Source organism: Ictidomys tridecemlineatus, chromosome Y (assembly GCF_052094955.1).
Source record: "Ictidomys tridecemlineatus isolate mIctTri1 chromosome Y, mIctTri1.hap1, whole genome shotgun sequence".
Classification (NCBI taxonomy): Eukaryota; Metazoa; Chordata; class Mammalia; order Rodentia; family Sciuridae; genus Ictidomys; species Ictidomys tridecemlineatus.
In genome coordinates this window covers 2,268,025-2,293,638 of record NC_135494.1, presented here as the reverse complement: position 1 = coordinate 2,293,638, position 25,614 = coordinate 2,268,025, and the positions used below count along the sequence as shown (strand labels likewise).

Here is a 25,614-nt window from a genome sequence, read left to right as displayed (position 1 = left end):
TTGACTCCAAGATTAACTTGTGGTAAAAAGGTCACACAATTTTGACATTGTTTTATTATTTGTCTATCTTGTTCCTTAGTTATTTTAAAATGCTTTTGTAAAGTATTAGCATTGACATGGAATCTTTTATGAAAATTTATAGCTTCTTCTAGTGTAGAGAAAATATGTATGTCATGTGTAGTTTTATCTGCTAAATCATTGCCCATACTAAGGGCTCCAGGCAATCCTGTATGTGCCCTGATATGTCCTATAAAGAATGGATCTTTTCTGTCCCAGATTAGACTTTGTATAGTGGAAAACAAAGAGAAAACAGTAGAAGAAGGGGAAATCCTACCAGCATCTTCAAGGGATATTATAGCATTTAACTATATACTGACTATCAGAAAATAAATTAAATACCGAATCTTTAAACATCACAAAAGTTTGTAATACGATATTAAGCTCTACCTTTTGAGCTGATTGTTTGGGTACTAAAAATGTAAAAGTTTGATCAGGTGTAACTATTGCTGCTGTACCATTATTTGACCCATCAGTGAATATATTTGGAGAATTCATGATAGGTGTTTTTCTTGTCATTTTTGGAAAAATTACAGGATGCAATGACCAAAAAGACAATAAAGGATTAGATGGTAAGTGGTTATCAAATGAAACATTAGATTTGCACATGATTATTGCCCAAGTATTTAACTCATTAGCTAATTAATCAATTTGATTCATAGTATATGGAGTAATAATTTTATTGGGAGAAATTCCAAACACTCCCTTTGCTGCTTTTATTCCTTTGAGTATTAATTGTCCTACGGCCTCAGGATACCTAGTAAGAATAGTGTTAGGAGAATAAGATAAATGTATCCATAATAATGGACCTTTTTGCCAAAAATACTCCTGTAGGAATAAATTTTGTTGGTAGTACAATAAATAATAAAGGCAAACATATCAATTCTATCCAAATGCATATTTTCCATATATGTTTCAATGATTTTTAATGCCTTTCTTGCTTCAGGCATTAACATTCGGGGTGAATTTGGATCTGATGGACCTTTTAGGATATCAAATAAAGGTCCCAACTCTCCTGTTGGTATGCCTCGATAAGGCCTTATCCAATTTATGTCTCCTAATAACTTTTGAAAGTCATTAAGTGATTTGAGTTGATCTACTCATATTTGAATTTTTGGTGGACGGACCATGGTTGAGGATAATAGAACTCCTAAATAATTAATTGGAAAATTTAATTGTACTTTATCTATTGCTATATCTAGATTATAATTTTTTAATAAGTTTGTAAGTGTGGCATAACATTCTAGCAACGTGTTTTTAGCTTTGTGTGCTAATAATACATCATCCATATAATGAAATATTTGTAGTTCAGGATTTTGATTTCTAAGTGGCTGGATTACTTTGTTAACATAAATTTGACACATAGTTGGGCTGTTAGCCATCCCTTGAGGGAGTACTTTCCATTCATATCTCTGATCAGGACCTTCATGATTTAGTGCAGGGATAGTAAATGCAAAACGTGGACTATCTTCAGGATGAATTGGAATTGAAAAAAAACAATCTTTAATATCTATAACTAAAACATACCAAGTTTTTGGCAAAGCAGACAATTGAGGAATCCCCAATTGAGCAGGTCCCATAATGACCATTTCATTATTAATGGCTCTTAAATCTTGCAATAATCTCCATTTACCAGATTTCTTTTTGATGACAAAAAATGGGAGTATTATGGGGAGATACAGAAGGTTGTATATGTCCTTCCGCTAATTGTTGTTTGACCAGATCATGGGCTACTTGTATCTTTTCTTTAGTCAAGGGCCACTGAGGAACCCATACTGGTCTTTCTGATTTCCATGTAATTTTTATTGTCTCAGTGGCCCTTTGTGAAAATCCAACCCATGTCTGTCTGTTCCTTGATCTATTTGTCTTGGTGCTGCTATACCTTCTTGTTTTTCTAATCTTTTTCCTTTCCTAAAACCTTGTTTAGCCATAATAGTGGGTGCATTTTGATTGATATTATTTGTTAATGTCAAACCTAATTGATCTAGGACATCTCGTCCCCATAAATTTACGGGAAGATGATCCAATACATATGGCTGTATAGTTCCTTCACATCCTTCAGGATCCTTCCAATCTAATACCATTGCACTTCTATTGGTATTAGTCGCCACTCCTAGGCCTCGAAGCGTTTGAGTGGCTTGGTGTAATGGCCAATGTTTTGGCCATTCTTGACGAGAGATAATGCTAAGGTCTGCACCTGTATCCAGTAGCCCATTAAATTCATGTCCTTGAATATTTAGTTTTAGCATGAGGCGAGAATCTAAATTTAAAGAAAGCATAGCCCAATCTACACCTGTGGAGCCTAATCCCTTGGAACCTCTTTCTACAGCATGACTGAAAAATTTATCATGTAGGCTTGGTATTATTAGTAACTGTGCTATTCTATCTCCTGGTGAAATTATTGATATACCCTTTGGAGAACTGGCTATAGTTTTTATTTCACCTTCATAATCAGGATCAATTATCCCAGGACTTATCAAAGTCCTTTTAGAGTAGAAGAGCTGCGTCCCAATAATAGGCCTACTGTTCCTTTGGGAAGAAGTCCTTTTACCCCTGTGGGAATGATTTGAACTTCCATCTCTGGAGTTAGTACTGATTTGGCGGAGGCACAGATGTCCAACCCTGCGCTCCCTCCGGTTTGTCTGATGAGGGATCTGATGTCCTGGGCACTGCCCTGATGGGGTTGCTGGGTTCCTCCAGTGCTCCGTATATTTGTGGTTTGGGGCCTCGGAGCATTGGGGCCCCCCTGTCCATTTTTTGGCAATGGAGCCCGATGCCTTTGTCCACGATATTGTGGATAAACACCTTGTCCTTGTTCGTTTTTTGATAATGGAGTACCCTCTATGGTGGTTTGAGAACGGTATTCATTAGCCCAATGTAATGGAGTACCCTCTATGGTGGTTTGAGAATGGCATTCATTAGCCCAATGTCTCCCTCTACTGCATCGTGGGCAAATACCCGGTATTCTACTTGTTTGATACCTAGTTTTGTTAAACCCTCCTCCTATGGGGCAATTCCTTTTAAAATGTCCTGTTTGTTGACAATTGTAGCATGTTCTTGGCCTGGCATCTAAAGCCTGTTTGACTGCAGCTGCCACAATTTGCCCTTGTTCATTAATGTCTCTGGCATCTAAAGCCTGTTTTACTGCAGCTGCCACAATTTGCCCTTGTTCATTAATGTCTCTGGCATCTAAAGCCTGTTTTACTGCAGCTGCCATGACTTGCTCTTGTTCATTAATGTCTCTGGCATCTAAAGCCTGTTTTACTGCAGCTGCCATGACTTGCTCTTGTTCATTAATGTCTCTACATAATTTAATATATGTGTTTAAATCTTCCTGTTTCCATGGTCTAATGATATCTCTGCACCAACGATTCGCTTGGTCATAAGCCAGTTGTTTTATTAATGGCATTGCTTGTTCTGTATTCCCAAAAACTCTGGTAGCTGTTTGAATAAGCCTATCTACAAATTCAGCGTAAGGTTCATTAGCTCCTTGTATTATCTTAGATAATTGACCTTGTAAACCTCCATGTCCTTGTAAAGTCTTCCATGCCGAAGTCTGGCTAGGCACATTTCAGGAGCCACTTGTCAAAAGAAACTAACTTTATTTTTAGAACTACAAACGCCAAACAAAACAGCTCCTCAGGGAAAAAAACCCTCAGAGCCCAACTGCCACTACCGGCTTCCACAAGCCTCTCACCCCCACACCAGCCTCTCAACCTCCCACAATCCTCCTGCTCTTGAGGCCGATTGGCTGGGTTGCGTGGGCAGAGCCAAAGAAGTCCCCCAATGAGCAGCTCCGTGCAGGAGCCAATCAGCTAGATGTTGCTGGGGCCGCTGTGAGCCGATCATCAGCTGGCAGTCTGAAGGGCAGGGAAACAGCCCAGTGAACATCACCGCAGAGGAGCCAATCAGCTAGACGTTGCTGGGGCCAGCAGGGACGGGTACATGGGACCTGTCTTGGCCTGGAGGAAGCTCAGACTACATAGGGACTCGAGGAGTCAGACAGCTGGACAGGCTCCTGGCTCCATCAGTGGCCCTTGTGATGGGTGTGTCTCTCCAGAGGCTTTGTTTCCTTCTGTTTGAAGGGGCAGGGGTCAGAGGAGGAGGTGGTCACACACACGTTGCTGTGCTGCTCTGGCTGAGGACACCAGAACTGTGCAAATAACCATGCTCTGCCCAGGGTTGTCTCCTACCTTGGGCTTGGTCAGAGAGACTTGGATGGCTTCAGTCTCAGGCCTCCTGGTTTCCAAGCTAAATGACTTGTGGCCTCTTCCACTTGTTGGCAGGTGATGCTTGGGACCCTTTTCCACATAGAGGGTCACATGTGGTCATTGTTGAATGATGACAGCTGTAGAGCAATGAGTCGCGAGGATGAGGAAACTGGCCCATGGTTCTGAGGAAGGCCCTGTGAACACCCAACCTCCCTCACAGTCTCCTGGCCTGCAAGTCAAAGCCCTGTCAGTGGAAGAAGCTCCTCACACAAGGTCAGGTGCACCCTCTTCCACAGCAGCAGGTGAAGCTGGGGCTTAAGGAGCTCCAATGAGTCCTTCCAGCTCTGATGAGGTGGGAAAACTGGGAGCCTCTTCCTGGGATCCCAGGAAGGTTATGAAAAGGGCACATGGCCCCATCCCTCAACCCTGACAGCCCTTTCCCAGATCCTCTCATTCTCATGAGCCAGGGAAACCTTTAATTTTCATAACTAGTTGATGCTGTAGTTGGACATGATACTAAAATGTGTCCTCTAGAGCTTTGGAGTTGTTCTGTAACCTCACTTGCAGTGGAAGCAGAAATGAGAGTCAGACTCCATCCTTCCTCCTGCATTAAGAAATCCTGCAGGAGTAGTGGGAAGGGCGCCCCCTGCCTGGCTCCTGTGGGATCAAACGACTGCTCTGCTCTCAGCATTCATGTTAGCCTCAGACTGTGTCACCTGAGCAGGGAGCAGAGATGGGACCCCAGATTCCCCAGGATTAAGAAGTGCTGGGTGTTTGCCCAGAGCATGTGGATAACCTCGGGAAAACAGGGGAGATAAAATAACACAGCCGGACTCAGTGAGACCTAGTCTGTGGGAGGCCAAACTACCATGTAGCTGTTTCTGTTTCCCCTCTGATGTGTGTGACATCATCATTGGTCACCCTGTGATCTGGTCGCCTATGTAACCCAAAGAATGACCAATCTTCAGGGTGGTGTGACGGTGTCCTCGTGCATGGGTGTGCCTTCCTATATCAACATGGGTGAAGCTATGCTCCTGTGTTCCTTTGTAGTATTACCTTTGCCCTCTTTGAAATAGAATGTTCCATGGAGATGCCTTTTGTGTGTCCCCTTCTCTTGCTCTCCCCTTGGGAGTGTTATTCCTGGATGTCAGTCAACCTGCTGACACAGACGTTGCCGAAGTCTGGCTAGGCACAATTCAGGAGCCACTTGTCAAAAGAAACTAACTTTATTTTTAGAACTACAAACGCCAAACAAAACAGCTCCTCAGGGAAAAAACCCTCAGAGCCCAACAGCCACCACCGGCTCCCACAAGCCTCTCACCCCCACACCAGCCTCTCAACCTCCCACAATCCTCCTGCTCTTGAGGCCGATTGGCTGGGTTGCGTGGGCAGAGCCAAAGAAGTCCCCCAATGAGCAGCTCCGTGGAGGAGCCAATCAGCTAGATGTTGCTGGGGCCGCTGTGAGCCAATCATCAGCTGGCAGTCTGAAGGGCAGGGAAACAGCCCAGTGAACATCACCGCAGAGGAGCCAATCAGCTAGATGTTGCTGGGGCCACTGTGAGCCAATCCTCAGCTGGCAGTCTGAAGGGCAGAGAAACAGCCCAATGAACATCACCGCAGAGGAGCCAATCAGCTAGATGTTGCTGGGGCCTCTGTGAGCCAATCATCAGCCGGCAGCTAAGTTTGCTGGCAGCTGGAAGTTTGCTGGGGCCCCTTTGGCTGTGGCTCTCAACAGACGTCAGGAAGCTAGACTCAGCCCCCTAAAACCTGACCCTTTGCCTCATTTGAATGACTTCTCCTTAATAAAATGGTTCAACACATTCTCTCTCTCTCTCTCTCATCATAAGGTCAGAGGAGCTCTCACAGCACCCCCATAGAAAAAGGTATTTCTGTCTCTATGTGGTTATTTTGCCCAGCCCAGTTAGCTCAGTTCTCCTGTAGCCAGACTCAGTGAGACCCAGTGTGTGGGAGGCCAAATTAGCATGTGACTCTGTCTCCCCTTCTGATTGGTGTGGCCTCATCATTGTTCACTCTATGATCTGGTTGCCTAACTAACCCAGATGATAGTGCCAATCTTTGGAGTCCTGTGGCTGTGTCCTCCTGCATAGGAGAGCCTTCCTACATCCCTGTGGGTCGAGCTATGCTCACCTGTCCCTTTGTGATATTACCCCTTGTCCTGTTTTGGATATGACTTTTGTGTGTCCCCTTCTCTTGCTCTGCCCTTGAGTGTGGCCTTACGAGATGTCAGCCAGCAAAAATTAACAATTAGCATTTTTGAAAATTATTCTCAGGAAACACCTTAAAGAGTAGCAGAAATATCTGAGGGGTTCAAAATTCAGAATTCATTTTTTAATTCCTCAATCATTTTATTATGGAGTCTTTAGAATTCCTTTTATAGTCTGTATACTAGGAAATGATTAAATATGTAATGTGAAATGTTTTCTCCTGCTAAGCAAGTTGTTTTTTAAAAAAAAATAAATATTTTCACATGTATGGCTGCTAATCTTACTGGAGTGAGATGGTATCTTAGGGTGGTTTTGATTTCAATTTCTGGGGAGAAGATGGCAGTGAATAGAGTGCATCACCCCCTTGTACTTCATCACTGCACAGGTGAATAACGAGGTACAACGGCCAAAAGCTATCTTGTTAGGAAATTTCCATCAAAATTGGGGTGCACCGAAACCTAGAGGAAGGATTTCCATCACCGAGGACCGGTTACTGGGTCACAACCACAAGTGAACTGTGCGACCGGAGATCTAGTGTGATTTCTTAAATGCTGTTCAAAGGGACCTGGAAAGTTGAAAGTCTTACTACAATTTTTAAAGAGAGTAAAAGGATCTTCCCAGATATGAATTCGCTACATATTTGAGGACAACTCTGAAAGCTGAATACTGCCCCACATGGCTTATCCTCAGTATTTTCTACAGTATGCGTCCTTTCATACAACTGAACAAAACTAGAACAGCTAAACCCTTTATATTTCTTACTTGCATAGGATTTATACTTTTTATTCCAAAAGAATCTTCCCAGTCCTTAGTAAAATACTGAGAAAACTAGAAGATTTCCCACGTTTCTCACACTCACAGGGCTTCTCTCAGTGAGGGTTTTCATATATGAAAATGAAAACAGGGCTGGATGAAAAGCTGACAGGATGTACAAAATCCCCCACAAACTGTTTTTGTTTTTTTTTCAATGTGATTAAAATGGCTTTGAAGACAACAGGGAAAATGGAAAGATTTGTGATATTTTTTACATTTAAAGAGTTATTCAGTTGGATGTGGTGGTGTTTGCCTTTAATTACTGAGACTTGAGAGCCAGATTTGGAAGGATCAATGTTGGAGGACCTAAGGAAGACCCTAAGAAACTCAGCAAGTCCCTGTCTCAAAATAAAAAGTAACTAGAATGTAGCTCAGTGTAGACCACAACCAGACATAATCCCCAGTCTGTCTCTCTCTCTCTCCCTCTCCCTCTCCCTCTCTCTCTCTCTCTCTCTCTCTCTCTCACACACACACACACACACACACACACACACACACACACACACACACACTTTCAGCAGTGTGAGCCCTTTCTTGTCTTTGAGGATGACATGAAATATTGATTTACCAGGTTTTACATTCAAAGGATTTTTCTCCAATAACGTCCTACATGTATATGAGTGAAGCAGTAATAACAGAAAAGTTTACCAATTGTTTTCATGCATACAATTCCTCTGCAGTATCTGTTCTTTCACGTGTATGAAGCAGACAGGATGTGGCAAAAGCTTTTCCACATTGTTGACATTCATAGGGCTTTTCTCTGGTATGTATTCTTCCATGTCTGTGAAGATGAGAAGATCTAGCAAAGGCTCTGCCACACTGCTTACATTCATAGACCTTCTCTCCATTATGTGTTCTTCCATGAATCTGAAGGGAACTGGATGTAGCAAAGGCTTTGCCACACTGCTTACATTCATAGAGCTTCTCTCTAGTATGTATTATTTCATGTTTGTGAAGGTGAGAGGACTGAGTGAAGGCTTTCCCACACTGCTTACACTGATAGGGCTTCTCTCCAGTGTGCATTCTTCCATGAATCTGAAGGGAACGGGATGTAGAAAAGGCTTTGCCACACTGCTTACATGCATAGGGCTTCTCTCCAGTGTGCATTCTTCCATGAATCTGAAGGGAACCAGATGTAGCAAAGGCTTTGCCACACTGCTTACAATCATAGGGCTTCTCTCCAGTATGAGTTCGTTCATGTATCTGAAGGAAAGAGGCAGTAGTGAAGGCTTTGCCACACTGCTTACATTCATAGGGCTTCTCTCCAGTGTGCATTCTTCCATGAATCTGAAGGGAACGGGATGTAGAAAAGGCTTTGCCACACTGCTTACATGCATAGGGCTTCTCTCCAGTGTGCATTCTTCCATGAATCTGAAGGGAACCAGATGTAGCAAAGGCTTTGCCACACTGCTTACAATCATAGGGCTTCTCTCCAGTATGAGTTTTTTCATGTGATTGAAGGTGACTGTATCTAGAAAAGGCTTTCCCACACTGCTTACAATCATAGGGTTTTGCTCCAGTATGAATTTTCTCATGTGTGTGACGGCTAGAGGACCGAGTGAAGGCTTTCCCACACTGCTTACATTCATAGGGCTTCTCTCCAGTATGAGTCGTTTCATGTGCGTGAAGGTGACTGGATCTAGAAAAGGCTTTGCCACACTGCTTACAATCATAGGGTTTTGCTCCAGTATGAGTTTTTTCATGTGTGTGAAGCTTAGTGGACTTAGTGAAGGCTTTCCCACACTGCTTACATTCATAGGGCTTCTCTCTAGTATGTGTTCTTCCATGTCTGTGAAGGTGACTGGATCTAGAAAAGGTTTTTCCACACTGCTTACATGCATAGGGCTTCTCCTCAGTATGCATTCTCTGATGTATTTGAAGTAAACTGGGATAATCAAAGTTTTTCCCACATATCTTACATTTGAAATGTGCATCCCCTGTGTGTGTGATCCTGTGCCTTTGAAGACTTGTCTGTGAAATACAGGTCTGAACACCTTGTTGACATTCATAGAGTTTCTCTCCAGAATGAGTTCTTTCATGTCTTCTAAATAAAGAGGAGAAATGAAAGGCTTTCCCACATGTGTCCCATTGAAAAAGTTTACCTCCACTGTGTGTTATCATGTGTCTTTGAACACCAGTGGGATTAGAAGAGGCTTCACCACATTGTTGCCATTCATTGGATTGCTCCCCAGTATTAGTTTCTTCATGTCTTTCAATGTCATTGGAACAACTGATGACTTCCCCACATACTGTACTTTCATAAGATCCATCTACCCTTTGTATTAACATTTGTGTGTGAACGCTTTTGAGAGAAACCAGAGATTTCCTATATTGTTTCAATTCACATGGCTTCTCTTCACATTCCTCATGCTTGTAGTATTTGTGTCCAGAGTGAGATGTGATCTGCCTATGAAGGAATGGAGGTCATATGAAGTCTTTTGCACACATAATGAAGTCACATAGATTTACTCTATTATAACTTTTCTTTGTTCAATAAAGAATTGGAATTGATTTGAAGGTTTCCCTTACACTATTCTGTGCTTTTGAAGTTTACCATGACTTCTTTGAAGAAGTGACCAACACATAATCAATGCTTAATTCATTCACAATTTTGTATGTATTTATAGATCCTTACATTACTACCAACATCAGGTAAAGGCTAGGTTTTCTGAGTTGTTCAACTTGCCTGAAAATAAAGAGATTGAAAGAAAACAATCCTTTGCAACACAGCTTCTCTGTGGCTATTATCCAAATAGTGATATTCACATATGCAATTTCATAGTACTTTTTGCATGTCAAATACTTTGAAAAGACTGAATATCTGTTACAGCTAAGTATATATTTCTGGTAAAAAATATTATAAGAATTAATACATTTCATATTATGCATACTTTTTCAGTTGGTTTGCTTTAAAAATTATATGACAGTTCTCAGATTCCCTCACGAATTCCTCTTGTGAGTACAGTTACCTTACAATGCTTCCAGAGTTTTCAATCTGATATTCAGTGGTCTTATCTTCCCACCTGTTTCCTAAAATGAGAGAACAGAACAATCTTTATGAATATTTAGGAGCTAGAAATGTTTTGCCAAATCCTAGGTGCCATTTATGCTGCAATAGTTCACCAACTGATTCCCTTTTCACCTTCTACATAAATGACCAAAATAAACATGAATTCTCTATTTGATTAATTTTAAAAACATCATTATTACCTATAGAAGCCAGGTTTCTGAGGACTTCCAGCATCACATCTCTGTAAAGGTTCTTCTGGGAAGGATCCAGCAAAGTCCACTCCTCCTGGGTGAAGTTCACTGCCACATCCTCAAAGGTAACTGAGATCTGAAATATCCCACAAATGTATAGTGGAGGTCAGGAGAGATTGACAGCATGAGAAATCTATACTCAACATGTGTGATGTTCACATGATTCCCTGGCCTCTTGATTCATTCCATGATTTAATCCAACAAATCTTTACTGTACTCAATTTTTTACACCCATTCCAACACTAGAAATTGGCTACTCAGAAGGCAAACATCCTTTTTCAGTGTTTTATACCCTTCCTTTGGTGAGTTCACAGGAAGTGAGACGGGCTCCCAGATCACTCCTAACTTCTTTATTGGTTGCACCTCTATTACATGTCCTAGAAACATCCTGTGTGGTACAGAGCTAATATAAGCAATTCAGATAGTACTTATCTTTAGAAAAGAAAGGTGATGAGTAGAAAATTGTGGGAATCATGAAACTAAGCATTTGAGAGAGATTCTGCAAACTACTGTGGCTCCCTGTACCTACAAGGTTAATATAAACAACATGGTACTTACTGATGTCTTGTTTCCTCTGAAAGTCTATCAGTCCATACTTAAAGAAATGCCTAGAACCAGCCCACACCCACACCCTCTGGTAAAAGGGTCAATAAGGAGATGCCTTCATAGACAACATTTAGACAACCTTTCACACAGGTTGTCACAATGTGGTAACTCTCTTTGAGTTCATCCTGTGTGATTATACAGAGAACAATTAGAACTTTGCAGGTGCTTTACTCCAGAACAAATTTAGTCAACTAGCTTACTATTAAGTGACAAAAACAAACATAAGTTCTCTATTTGATTAACTTATTTATTAATGAACACAACAATTTGATAATTTCCTGTGGTTACTGTCAAAGCAAAATGGGGTAAGTGCAAAGATGGCACGTGTCTTAGAAATAACTCAATGACCCAAAAATGTCACCTTGTCCAAATAAGAATCTTACAAAGTTTTATATCTCTCAAAAAATCTTCTTAATAAACAGCAGGCACTACATTTCTAAGTCTCATAGTAAAAATAAATGTCCAATGATTGTCAAACTGTTCTTAACAGCAGCCAGTTCACTACTATAATGTACAGTCATGAGACACATGCCAATGCTCCGCTCAAGGACATTTTGATCACGGTTGGGTCACATGTGCAATGGTTGTCTGTTGTGAAAAAGATTCATGGTGCCTGAAGCAAAGGTGGTGCAAACAAACATAAAGCAAAAGCTCTTCCAGAGTGTGGTAAAGTAACAAGTTTGTAGCCCAGAATTCTAAACTATCCTACACAATCTGGGTGTAAAAAAGGCCACCATTCACATCTGTAAGCATGTTATTTTTTTTTAAACTTTTTTTTTTTTAGAGAGGAGAGAGAGAGAGAGAGAGAGAGAGAGAGAGAGAGAGAGAGAGAGAGAGATTTTTTTAATATTTATTTTTTAGTTCTCGGCAGATACAATATCTTTGTTGGTATGTAGTGCTGAGGCTCGAACCCAGGCCGCACGCATGCCAGCCAAGCACGCTACCGCTTGAGCCACATCCCCAGCCCTGTAAGCATGTTATGATGTCTGCACAGTGATGGAACTGGCAAAAAGAAAATGTCCCTGCCACTGACACAGAACCTTACTCAAGAACTGAAAACATACAGAACCGCCCAAAACAAGGAAGAATCCACAATTACACTTAGAGACATCAGCCCAACTCTGTCAGGACAATGATGCAGGCAGGAGGGCTTCATGGGTCTTCAAGCAAATGGGAAGCACACTGAGGTCTCAGGGTCACAGCAACACTGCACAGGACATAAACCACACCCCTACAAGTGCACCACCAGTGAAATCCCATGTATGCTCAAAGAACATGAGAGCTAAAGCAGAAATCAGATCAGAAGCAGCTGAAAAGCCTCCAGGGAAGGGGACGTGAAACACAAGACTCTAAACAGACACAGGACAAAGAGGGGACTCAAGAGAAAAGGTGACCATTTTGAAGGAAAAAATGTAAAAGTCCATCACAGGAAATTCTTAGAGAACACCAGAGGTGGTGCTGTATTGCTTTCTAAGTCATCCAACGCACATTTCAGAAAAGAAGAGCTAAAAGCAATCATTGAAACTGTCACTTCAGAAAAACAGACAAAGAAGGGCAAGGTAAACCTAAATTACCCACAGGAAGGTAACAGAAGGTGTGGATAAAACCACAACCTGGAAATCCGCAGTCTACAATATCAAGTTCTTCGTGAACATCAGCATCACTGATACACTGACATAAGGCTAAGAATACAGAAGACAGGGACTGGGGTTATGGCTCAGTGGAAGAGTGCTTGCCTACTGCTTAGGAGAAACTGGGTTCAATCCTCACTGACACATAAAAAGAAAAAAGTGTAAAATATACAATAACATTAAAGAAAAAATCAAAGAGGACTGAAAACCTAGTAACACATTTAAAAGTATCATCATCAACAATGCATTGGGACTTCAAGATTATCATAAACGTGCTTCGTACAAATTAGACAACTTGCAAAAACTGGACCATTTATTTGAGAGAGACAATTTCCTATAACTTACACACAAGGGGAAATACACAAAACAGATGAGCCCATGACTACTGAAAAAAACAGACTCAATAACTAATTACTACCCAAAAAGGCAAGGCAAGGGCCTTACATCTCAAACAGGCTTCCATGAGACACTTAAGAACTGCTACCAATTTTCTACTTTTTTTCCAGAACATAGAAGCGGAGTTAACACCTCCTAATTCTTTCTGAGGCATAAGTTACCATATTATCCAAATTAAATAGATAAAGAAAAGTATTTTTTGAGAGAGAGAGAGAGAGAGAGAGAGAGAGAGAGAGAGAAAATGTACAATCATAAATGTAAAAAACTGTACACTCCAGGTGTCTATGCAAATGATGGGGAAATTATGGACACAGGAACACTGAATACAGTGACTACAGCAGCCATATCCAGAAGTGCCCAAAGCTAGATTCAAGGAAGATACACCTTGCAATACTGAATGGACAAGCTGCAGTTTACCCACACCAAAGAAAATCACCCAGAAAATGAGCTCTGCAGCCTGGAATGATACAGCACCCTTAAAGGCAGACTGGTAAGAGAGAGAAGCCAGTTTGAAATGGCAAAGTGCAGTAAGATTCCAAGTCAAAAACATTTGGAAAAGACAACATTATAGATGCACTAGCAGAACTGATGGGTACCAGGGACTCATGGAGCATAGAGGGAGGGAGCAATGAGGAGGAGTGATTGACAGGGGGAACACAAAATTCCTGGAGCAGTGAAACTCTTCTGTACGACATTATCTTGTAAACTACGTAACACACACAATCACATCACACAGAGGAGGAACACTAAGGTAAAGAATGAACTTTGGCTTATCATAACATGTTGCTTCATCCATTCTCCTTATCAAATGTTCAACAATGGTTTAGTAACCAACAAACACCCTACACCAATGCAATATGTTGAAAACAGTGGAGACTATCAGCTGGAGAGAAGGGGTATTCGATTCTATGAGTAATGCCACATTTAATTGTCACTTTGATTGGATTAAAAGATGCCAATGATTAATGACCTTATGGGTGTGTCTATAAATGATTGGCATGTGGAACAGTGAACCAAACTGGAGATCCTCCTTAAGCTAGGCAGCACCATCTAATAGGACGGTGGCTTGGGTGAACAAAAGTTGGAAGAAGAAGGAAGAAGCAGCAGACCAAGCTCCTTTCTTCTCCAATTTGTTCTTGATGGCTGCTGCAGTGGCCTGAGGATATCAGACTCTGCCTCCTTCAGTCTCCCAAAGTGGACTCTGCCAGTGATTCTCCAGGGAGTTTCCAGAACCTGTGGTCTGGACCAGAGCAGCACCATTGATCCCTCTTGTTCTGCGGCTTCAGCCTCTTGGACTCTGCAGCCAGCACTCCTAAAACTCTCCAGCTGCAGATGGCCACTGTGGACATCCAGCTTTGGGTCAAGTAGGCCAATCTAAAAGTCCCCTTTCATAATCATACTTCCTCTTGATGCTGTTTCTCTAGAGAACACTGACTAATATACTATGTAAGTCAAAAATTGCTCTGAAAAAAAATAAAGTTTATATCATAAAGAAGTGAATAAACTACCAAGCCATGAAGTTTTACAAACATATACATGAGAAACAATTTTATATGCTAAATACCATTTTCATAATAATGCAAAAATAAAGCAAAGAGGAAGAGTCAGAGTAACAAATTTCAAAACTATGGACAAAAGCAAGGAAACTGATTTTCAATACTATTACCATCTTGAAAGAAATTGGATGATAAGTCTTCAAAAGTCATTGTGTGGTCACATACACAAAGTGTTAAGTTTTGCTATGCTTAGCAAAAACAAAGGGGTACTGTGAGAAACTATGAACTCTTTGAATTGTGTGCTTGTTGCCATCTTAAGAAGATAAAAGAATGTTCTGCCAAGTTTAAAATATATATATTTTTGTGCTTGCCAGGAAATAACTAACTACAAGTAGTATAATAAGAAGTATAGAGCACTGTGACCAATAACAAAGTTATGCTGAGAATGTTTATCCATGCTGGAAAAGATTAAGGTGCCAAGAGAATGTGTTTCTTTTTTGCTATATAAAAGAAGAAGGGAAAAAAATAAAGAGGTGCTCATTCCTACTCTGTGTGTGTGTGTGTGTGTGTGTGTGTGTGTGTGTGTGTGTGTGTGTGTGTCTTTCAGCATCTCTGCTGTTACCGCCTGATCAGGAACTACAGATTGTCAGCAGGGTCTGACAAGTCATTCCAACTGCTGGTGTGGTGGTGTGCACCTGTAACTTCAGCCAATAGGGAGGTCAAGGCAGGGAAATGGAAAGTTGGAGGCCAGTCTCACCAACTTAGCAAGACACTCAGAAATTTAGTGAGACTGGTCTTCATTAAAAATTAAAAGAGGGTACTGGGATTGGAGCTGAGTGGCAGAGCACTTGCTAGCATGTTGTGAGGAAAGGGGTATGATCCTCAGCACCACAGAAAAATTAAAAAAAAAAAAAGGTATTCTGTCCATCTATATCTATACAAAATATAAAAAAAAATAAATGCAAGGCTGAGGATGTGCTCAGTGGAAGTGACTGTAGGTTTATTACCCAGTAAAACACCTGCCCACCACCAGAATGCTGCTCACAAATTGAAATTCATTTCTGGAGGAGAACTAAGCATGAGCAAGTCCATGGCATCAATCCCCAGCACTCAATAAGTAAGCAAATAAATAAAAAACAGTCTACAACACTAATTCTCTTGGGCTGGAGAGTAGCTCGGTAGTAGAAAACTTGCCAAGCATGTATGTGGCCCTCGGATCAATCTCCAGCAGGCCACACACACACACACACACACACACACACAAAATACATGTAATGAGAGATAAAAATGATTATAATACAAAAGGTACACAATTAGAGGCATAAAATACAACAAAATCAATGGAAAGACAACACACTTTCTCACAAGGGAGATTGAATGTTTCCATAATCTACACTCTCTAAAAAAACACTGAGCATTTCAATAAATTCTGTGAAATTTAGGGCATGGTTTACTGTATTTTGGAGGTAAACATAAGAAAAACTACATCTAAAAATAAAAATAGTATTGTTGGGGGCTGGGGATGTGGCTCAAGCGGTAGTCCGCTTGCCTGGCATGTGTGCGGCCTGGGTTCGATCCTCAGCACCACGTACAAACAAAGTTGTTGTGTCCACCGAAAACTGAAATATTAAAAATACTCTCTCTCTCTCTCTCTTTAAAAAAAAAAAAAACAATAGTAGGGTTGGGATTTTGGATCAGCAGTAGAGTGCTTACCTAGCACATGAGAGGCCCTAGGTTTGATCTGTTAAGGTCGGGTGAGCGTCAGAGAAAGAGACCACCAAAAGACTGTCTCATGCAACAGCAGAGGGTTTATTGGGGGTCCAGCATGCTGGGGCTCAGAGCTCACTTGAGAGGAGCTGAGAGCCCCAAGAACAACTTAAGAAGAGCTTATATACATTGTTTGAACTGGGGAGTCCATGTGTATACAGGTCAGGGAATGCGGGAGGGGTTGTTTGTACAGAGCAACCAGATGGTCAGGAGACTTTTCTCAACATACATTTAACGGTTTTTCCGGGAATTGTTTTGACACCCACATAAATTTCAGGTTTCAGGAAAACAGAACTTCAACCAAGAAAACAAACTTAACCTTTACATTCTTAACCTTTCAGATCCTCAGCACCACATAAAAATAAATAAATAGGCATTTTGTCAGACTACAGCAACAACAAAAAAATAGTTTTCAAAAAATTGAAAATAATAGACTGTATCTAAGACCAGCCAAAATGTTGTACAGGACAGAGAGAGTAGAGAGGGCATTTATGCTGATCCCAAATTTCATAAGATAAAAGGCCAGCTCCCAAAGGGTTGGCCCTAGGAGGAGGCACTTAGGAGGGAACAGGAATCAGGTGACATACTGGGAGTGCTCTTGAGGGGATCAGCACCCTTATTTAGACAGAAGTATTGCTCCTTTCCAGAAAACGAGTGTCATTTACTATTTCACTAATATTCAGCGATTAAATGATCATAATTGGGTATTTCAGGTATTGTCAAAATTGTCCTTAAATTTTACAATGACGAGGGAGTGATGGTGCACACCTGTAACCCAGCGGTTCACGAGTCTGAGGCACTAGGCGATGTAGCAAGACTCTGTACCAAAACAAAGAATGTAAAAGGGGCTGGTGGATAAGCAACTCTGGGTTCCATTCTTGATACCAAAAAACCACACAGTTAACATGAACCTGCCAAGTCCAGATAACAACAGTGAAAAAATGTCATCCTTTGTCAAATTCATCACCTTGTGAAGGACAGTTACTAGTTTTCATGAAATCACATTCATAAATTTATCCACCACTATTTTTGTAGTATTGGACTCAGATTCTGCAGCAATAATGCAAAACAGAGTTTCTCTGTATCTTACGTGGCATTTTGGAATCTAGGGTTGGATTTCAATTTGAAATCACTGAAAAGACAAGACTGAATCTTACAAACTTTCTATACATACTCAGGGGTCGCAAAAGGTAAATTAGGTAATTAGGTGTTTTCTTTTTCTTTTCTTTCTTTTTTGATAGCCCCGAGATGAAAACCAGGGACATTTTACTACAGATCCACATCCCCAGTCATTTTTATACTTTATTTTGAGACCGAGTCTCACCAGGTTGCATAAGGCCTGGATAAGTTCCTAAAGCTGTCCTCAAATTTGCAACACTCCTGTCTGAACCTCTGGAGAAGAAATGATCAAAGGTGTGCACCACTGTACCTGGCTGTAAGTTGGGATTTTTAACAATGGAAATGCAACCAGACTTTTAAAAAATCCACTTCTTTCTTGCCTCTTTAATATTAGTCCATCCCATGTGACTCTGAATAAATAAACCTGGGCCTCAGATAAGTGAGCACATGGGCTGGGGATGTGGCTCAAGCGGTAGCGCGCTCGCCTAGCAGGCGTGCGGCCCGGGTTCGATCCTCAGCAGCACCACATACCAACAAAGATGTTGTGTCCGCCGAGAACTAAGAAAAAATAAATAAATGTTAAAATTCTCTCTCTCTCTGTCACCCTCTCTCTCTCACTCTCTCTTTTAAAAAAAAAAAAAGTGAGCACATCATTTCAAAGTGATACACAGAGAGCTTTGGTGCTGAGGGAGCACACATGTCAGGCTCAAGGGGCAGGGAAGGTCCCTGATGGCTGAGACATGCTCCCTCCTGGTCTTGCTCCCTGAAAGCTCCCAGGATCACCCTCCAAGAGATCTGGACCATGACTCCAGTCTAGGAGGCTTTTCAGGTTTGCACAGCTCTGCACTGGGGTGGGTGTTGCTTATGCTCTGGGAGAGGTTTCGCTCCTTCACACTGTGAGACTAAAAGGGCAGGAGTCACTGCTGACCTGGCCCCTCAGCACCAGCATCCACAGGCTGACTGTCCACCTGTCTTCAAGGAATGGAAACAGAGCATGGAAAAAACAAGTTTCCAAGGAAGTAGCTGTCTAGATGAGGCCTGTTCCAGGAGATTCCTCAGACCAGAGGCCCCAGCAGCTTCCCTGAGAGGCTGTACCCCACACCTCAGGCTGTCCTCTAGGAGGAACTGACCCAGGGCCTGAAGTTCTGTTCACCCTGCAGGGACCAGGGCAGTTGTGGGCACCTTGTGGCAGCTCCAGGAGAGGACAGTGGCTGAGGACATGGGACCCTGTGAGGCATCCAAAAGGAACCTCTGCCCAAGAAATCTGACATGGTGTCTACGCCTAAGGAAGATAAAAGGAGAAGCTGTGAACTCAAGTTCTCTATACAGTTGCATCTACATCAAAGAACCTTCAGAGTACTTGACTTTGGCCAACCAGACCACCATGATGGTGCAAAGGCAGGGTTCTGTATGGAGAACAAAAATTATCTTGGGCTATCTTAAGTCCTTTCGTAGCCAATTATCTTAATTTCTGTATCAGACCACAATTCTCAAAACTTCTCAGAATATACCACTAACCTTACCAGATGCCTAGTCTCCAAAATCTACCAAAGCTCAGAATGCAATAACAGACATACAGAAAAAATTTTCTTTATTTTTTTTCTGTACCCCATTAATCTGATGTTCCTACCAATGCAATTGGTTAATGTAGTGATACACAAGTTTCTTTTATAAAAGTTCATGTAGGCCAGACACAGTGGCACACAACTGTAATCCCAGCAGCTTGAGAGGCTAAGGTAGGAAGATTGCTAAATTCAAAGGCAGCCTCAGCAACTTAGTGAGACTATAAGGAACTTGGTGAGATCACATCTGAAAATACAATGTAAAAAGGGCTGGGGATATGGGCTGGGGATGTGGCTCAAGCGGTAGCCCACCCGCCTGGCATGCATGCAGCCCAGGTTCGATCCTCAGCACCACATACAAACAAAGATGTTGCGTCCACCGAGAACTAAAAGAAAAAAAAAAAGGGCCTGGGGATGTGGGTCAATGTTTAAGTGTTCCTGTGTTCAATCTCTGGTATATTAAAAAAGGAAGAAAGGAAGGAATGAAGAAAAAAAGAAAGGAAGGAAGGAAAGAAAGAAAGAAAGAAAGAAAGAAAGAAAGAAAGAAAGAAAGAAAGAAAGAAAGAGAGAGAAGAAAAGAAAAGAAAAAAGAAAAGAGGAACACATACATCATTCAGGGTAACTTGAATCCATGTTCCTTAGTATGGTCATTAATATTTGGGTTAAAATGAAGTATGTTTTGTAGCTGGGGTTGTCAATGCCTTTAATCCCAACAGCTTGAGAAGCTGAGGCAGGAGGATCACAACTTTCAGGCCAGGCTGGGCAATGTAGCCAGATCCTTTCTGAAAATCATATTGAAAAGAGCTAGGGATGAACGACAGTACATGAATCAGACATTATTGTAGTGGCATCCCCTTCCTTCACAGAAAATTTTAACTGGGTTTCTCCAGAAATTTTCACCATGGGCTAATTTTAGGACTGTCAACAAGAGAATGTCCACAAAAAAGTTCAGTGTAGATAAACTTCCTATTTTCGTGTTGCCCTATTTTCGGGTGGCTAGTATGGGAGAAATTAGCACTCCAAGTGCTGGACTCGAACTCCCCTTACTAGTTTTTTACACACTTGTATGCAGTATAGTAGTTTGTAGAAATGTGCAAACAAGGCCTCTGGCCTTGAGCTGGGATTCACAGAGAAATCACCAACTGGGCACCTTGGAAACAGCTGGTGGGGGAGGAAAGAAAGGGGAGAAGAAGCTCTCCCCTTCTCAGGTGCTGTCCTTGAAGGGTTAATGTGGCTAGAACAGTGAAAGAAAAAGCTGCTTTTATGTGTGTGATGTGACAACTTGACTATGGTGACTCCATTTTGTGAACTCAGCCATGACACTCAAAAAGGTCATGACTGGGGCAGTTTGCATTCTTTTGTTCATGAAAATCCCCCAAGAACACAGAATGATCTATGTGCCAACCAGAGACTAACTGACCACAACTTTCCGGCTTGCTGGCATTGCCTGAACCTCCAAATGTCCCTTTTGTGCTTAAATATGGAGCCAAGTTAAGGCAGGGGCCCCACTCTGACAACCTCATTCTTTCAAGAGCAGAGTGTCTGCCACTGGCCAGCAATAAAGGCTTAACTGGAATGAGACTGTGTGGACTGAGAGTTATTTGTGGGTCTCAGTATTATAATGTGAACTTCTGAGTCCCTCCCCTTACATGCTGGGTATAAGATTCTGAAACCACCTGAACTCGGGGTTCAGGGGATAAATTGATTGATTACAGCAAAAGCAGTGCCCTCTGAGACTGGCTGCAGCCAGATAAAACTCTTTCTGGCTATCTTCAGTGCCTTGCCTCCTTTGTCCCTACATCATCATTTCCCTGTGTGCCTACATGACTGCACGACTGGGGTGACTCTACATCATGGACTATCAGAAAGGGGAGCAGTTATCCTCCATTGATGCAGCCCAGGATTCCATATCCCTGGGATCTATAAACAACCTCTTAATTCCCTTTAAAGCAGTTATTTTGATCAAACACAAGGAAGTGTTAAGTGATTATTCTTTCCCCTCAAGTATAACATTCACAAATAGAAAACAAATGCTTTCAAAAGTGTCCTTCTTGCCAGGGACAGTGGCACAGGCCTGTCATTCCAGATATGTGGGAGGCTGAAGCAGGAGGATCACAAGTTATGGCTGAGGGAGGGAGGGAGAAAAGGAGGGAGGGAGAGAGGGAGGAAAAAAGGGAGGGAGGGAGGAAAGGAAGGAGGGAAGGAGGGAGGAAGATTTTTTCCAATATTTCACTAGATGAAAAGTGACAATTAGCGGACGGTGTGCATTTGGACCGAGTGGGAAGAACGGACGTCTGGCCGAGGTGTGAGGTGGAGGGAAGGTGGGTTTAGAGGCAGGAGGCGCCTGCAATTTGGGGGACCTACAGCAGCCTCCGGAGGAGCTCCCCTGGGAGGAGGAAGGTGCATTTGTGGCCCTGCTTCCTCCACGTTGGGAAGAGTGGGTCGGGCCACCAGTAGGGAGCAAAGGGGACACCAGGGCCCTGAGCCGCCCTTCCAAACCCAGGGAACCAGGGGACAGGGCCCAGGGCCACTTGACAGCGTGGAATCCGCCGCCCTCCGCAGCTCACCCCCGCGCCGGGCCCCAACTCCGCACCTTCAGCCCCGGTCGCAAACTCACCATTTTTGGCTTCCGTGGTGACCCGGCGTCGTCTGGAGGAACTTCCGGGCCCCGAGATCCCCGGGGACACCGGCAGCGGCAGAGTCAACTGGGTCACTGGAACAGAAACTCGGCCAGAGAAGGAGTAGCCCGGTGGGTGCGGAAGAAAGCCCGCAATGTTGCGGAAGCCCGCCCTTCCACTTCCTCTGCGCACTGATTGGACAGTTCCCCCAGCATCCCGGATGGATGGGCTCCAGGCCCGCCTCTGCATCGTGACTGACAGGTAACATCATCCAATCACTGCCTGAAATTGGGTAGAGTGACAGATTCTTGGCCCCAGCCCTTTTCAGGAGGAGCTTCCTGGCTGTGCTGGGAACTAATCCAGGTGAAAAGCCTTGGCTTTGCCTCTGGTACAGAGGTGACACCTGGCGCTGCTTTTGGAGCTTGGCAAGGCCCTGGGTTTAACCTCAACACAAAAACAAAGCGCAGCTTCTCGGGGAGGCCCAGGCTGGAGGAGCCCAAGGTCAGAGAGACCCTCTCTTAAAATAAAAGGAAAAGGGTGGGATGTAGCTCAGAGGTCCAGGTTAAGCCCATTGGGTTTATTCCCCAGTACCTTTAAAACGAAAGAACGATATTGCATCTATACATATATTTTTTCACTCAGCTGATGCGACCTCAAGCGACTTAGAAAGACCAAGTCTCCAAATTTCTGAAACACTATTTAAAGATATCATATATATGACCCATACATAATATCTAAAAATGAGAACAATTTGAAAACTATTTTAGTAATTCTCATCACCTCCCGGCCTCTGTGGCTTTGAGGAGGCAGCCTGAGCTATGAAAGGAAGCCATTGGGGTTGGCTCTGATGCTCAGGGTTCCATCCACAGCAGAGAGCCTGGGCGAGGAAGGAAGGCAATCCTCCAGGGCAGCAATGTGCGGTGGAAATTAAATGAGTGCCTTGTGCTTAGTGTAGATGTTCTACTTCGACTGTTAGGAAGTCTTGTGCAGAGACCTGACTCTGGGGATCCCACAGGTCTGGTCAGGTGTATGCCCCAATATCAAACAGAAAAGGTCATGATGCAAAGCAGGAAAGGAACTTTGACCAGTGCAGCTACACCAGGAAGACAAGGAAACCCTGTCCTTATGCTGTCTTCAGGTGCTGACAAGGACTTTGAGGTTTTATAGAAGGATAATCATAGGCTGTATGCACAGGGGAAATTGTATCTAGGATTTAGTATTATCTGTAGGATTTAAGCTTCAGGCATCTGTTCTTATAACATGTCTGTGAGCTCACGCTCACTTGCCCCCTTGACACATGTCACTCTATTGCACAGACTGGAGAGAGAGAGAGAGAGAGAGAGAGAGAGAGAGAGAGAGAGAGAGAGAAAGAGAGAATTTTTTAAGTTTTAAATTTTTTTTTTATAAATTTATTTTTTTTTTAATATTTTACTTTTTAGTTCTCAGCGGACACAACATCTTTTGTTGGTATGTGGTACTGAGGATCCAACCCGGGCCGCACGCATGCCAGACGAGCGCGATTGAGCCACATCCCCAGCCCGAGAGAGAATTTTTTAATATTTATTTTTTTAGTTTTCGGTGGACACACATCTTTGTTTGTATGTGGTGCCGAGGATGGACCCCGGGACGCACACATGCCAGGTGAGTGAGCTACCCATTGAGCCACCTCCCCAGCCCTTCCTTAATATTTGAAGGCAATTGGGAAATTATATCTTTGCATCACTGGATTCTTGGTCTGAGGTCATCATGATCTGCTATTGAAACACAAAAGGCATTAGTAGAAAACATACTATCTCAGGGACATAACCAACTTGGAAGATCCAGGTTATTAATATTATTATTCTGCCAAACACTCATCAGAAGACTCTTCATCTTTTCTTGATTTATTGGGAAGCCTTGCACTTGGCAATGGTAGCATGGACATGTTCATTTGGCGTGGTGCTTCAGCCTTTCCACAAACCATGGAGCAGATGGCTCAGTCACAATATTTATTACAGTGGATTTTTAGAGCATCTTAACTCAGTTCTAAGTTTTGCATCAGCATTTATCTGACTATGAAAGATCTTGGAAGTAATTTAAGTCAAGCATTAAGAAAATCCACATGTTGTAAGTTTGAAACAGAGCCATAAAGACTGTACCACAGAAGCAAGGAATAATATTTAAAGTAGTCACTTCAAAGATCATGAGACCGGAGCTCGGCTAGGTCTGGTTCATTGGCATGCACCTGTTTCAGACCCCAACATGAACTTCAGCAGAGTGCAGCTCTGAAATACCAGCCGGCAATAACTAGCCATGCCATAAGGTGAGTTGTATTCATACAGGCTACAGGATATCATCATCCTTTCTCTTAATTCCCATATTTAAGGAGTCTGTTAGGTGCTGAGAGCCATTGCCAAGTAGAAATGACACATCAATATTTCCTTGCCAGTGTACCCCATGTTGCTTAGAGGAAGGACTCATGGAAATGGATTTGCCTTGGACATTCGCTGTGACATTGCATGTATGTTTGAGAAAGGTGACCCTGCTCAAGGACCAGGGTGGATCCAGGTTTAGGGTGTATCCTGCAGGTTTTAGGAAGTATCCTGCTCCTTGGGATTAGGGCGTTCCTGGTTTAGGACAATCTGGGTTTAGGGCAGTTCCAGGTTTAAGGTTATTCCTGCTGGGAATAGGGCGGGGTATCCTGCTGCCTGAGTTCCCCTTGAGTTCTCCTGGAATTCAGAAAGTTTTTGGGATTAAAAGCCTGGTGGAGTACGTGAATGGGAGCCTAGAACTGGGATTCCCCCAGAACGTGTTTGTAGAGGGCCAGTGTGAGTTCGGGAATAAAGAGTTGCTGTTTGAATCTACAAAGCTGTGAGTGGCTTGTGATCTTGTGCCCAGCCAGACTGCTGCAGTTAGGTCAATCAGTGATGTAAATATTCTGAAGGCAGAAGACAAACATCCTTTTGGGTGCCATCTCACTGAGGGTTAGGGTATTACCAATCAATCTCCAGGTGCCAGGCATCCTCCTGTAATTGCTCTTGTCCATTCTAGGAGACCAGCCTAAAATGCATCCACTATTTCTAGACCTCTTGTGTTGTACTGACCAGACATTTGCATAATACTTAGGAATACCCAGGAAGAATACTTAGGAAAGGTGCCAGTTTCTATTGTTGAATGATCAGGGCAACCATGCATTAGTGCATACCTTATGTAAACACCTGGCCTTTATAGAAAAATTCTATTTCCACAAGCTTTCTATTTGGACAGTTGTCCAGATACATAGTCTTAATTTCAAAGGGTCAGCATGATTGTCTGGTTTAGGTTTCTCATATGCTGTGTTTTCCTCAAATATAATCCCAGACAACCTGTTTACCACAGGATCAACATATAACTGACCACTACAGTCAGCATGATTAATCTAGTTTCATTGGTGGACTTTCCAGTCCACACCACAATGGACATTAAAAATGGATCTGAGGGCTGCGGTTGTGGCTCCGTGGTGGATCGCTCACCTAGCATGTGCGAGGCCCTGGGTTTCGTCCTCAATACCACATAAAAAAATAAACAAAATAAAGGAATTGTTTCCATCAACAACTAAAAAATAAATTTTAAAAAATAGATCTGAGAAATGGGTCCATAGAAGTCTCTTCATACTTTTTACTTATCTGGCAAGCTCATGAAGCTGCATGGTTGTAAACTCTGCAGTTGGAAGGTTTACCTTCCTGTGTCAGGTTTTTCAGTCATGATGACCAGTTTAAATTCTATCTTTTCAAATCTGATTTAATTTACTGAATCATGTTCAGCAGCAGTGAACATGATTCAGTCAATTCAGCAGCAGTCTCAATTTTTTTTTTCTTTTTTTGGTGGTGGTGC

The 25,614-nt window shown here is 42.5% G+C and overlaps 2 protein-coding genes and 1 long non-coding RNA gene across 4 annotated transcripts in view; 1 reads left to right on the top strand and 2 right to left on the bottom strand.

Annotated features, from left to right (window-relative positions):
• LOC144371977 (uncharacterized) overlaps window positions 1–21,896 on the bottom strand; it is a 69,419-nt gene extending 47,523 nt beyond the window's left edge. The window contains exon 1 of the mRNA XM_078035335.1: window positions 21,762–21,896. Within this exon, the coding sequence (XP_077891461.1) occupies window positions 21,762–21,764 (3 nt within the window). The 5' untranslated portion in view covers window positions 21,765–21,896. The remainder of the gene's footprint in view (window positions 1–21,761) is intronic.
• Window positions 5,476–21,900, bottom strand: LOC144371980 (uncharacterized). The gene is made up of 4 exons (XM_078035338.1): window positions 21,762–21,900; window positions 10,517–10,643; window positions 10,276–10,336; window positions 5,476–9,713 (listed from the first exon to the last, which is right to left on the bottom strand). Exons 1-4 carry the CDS (start codon window positions 21,762–21,764, stop codon window positions 7,964–7,966), a joined length of 1,941 nt encoding a protein of 646 aa, XP_077891464.1. The 5' UTR covers window positions 21,765–21,900; the 3' UTR covers window positions 5,476–7,963.
• A 188-nt stretch (window positions 21,901–22,088) lies between these two features.
• Window positions 22,089–25,614, top strand: part of LOC144371982 (uncharacterized) — a 56,066-nt gene continuing 52,540 nt past the window's right edge. The window contains exons 1-2 of one of the 2 annotated variants that reach the window (XR_013432032.1): window positions 22,089–22,263; window positions 23,202–23,403. This is a non-coding gene — a long non-coding RNA (uncharacterized LOC144371982). Of the gene's footprint in view, window positions 22,264–23,201; window positions 23,619–25,614 lie in introns of those variants that run through there. The other variant, XR_013432031.1, reaches the window with a different exon arrangement.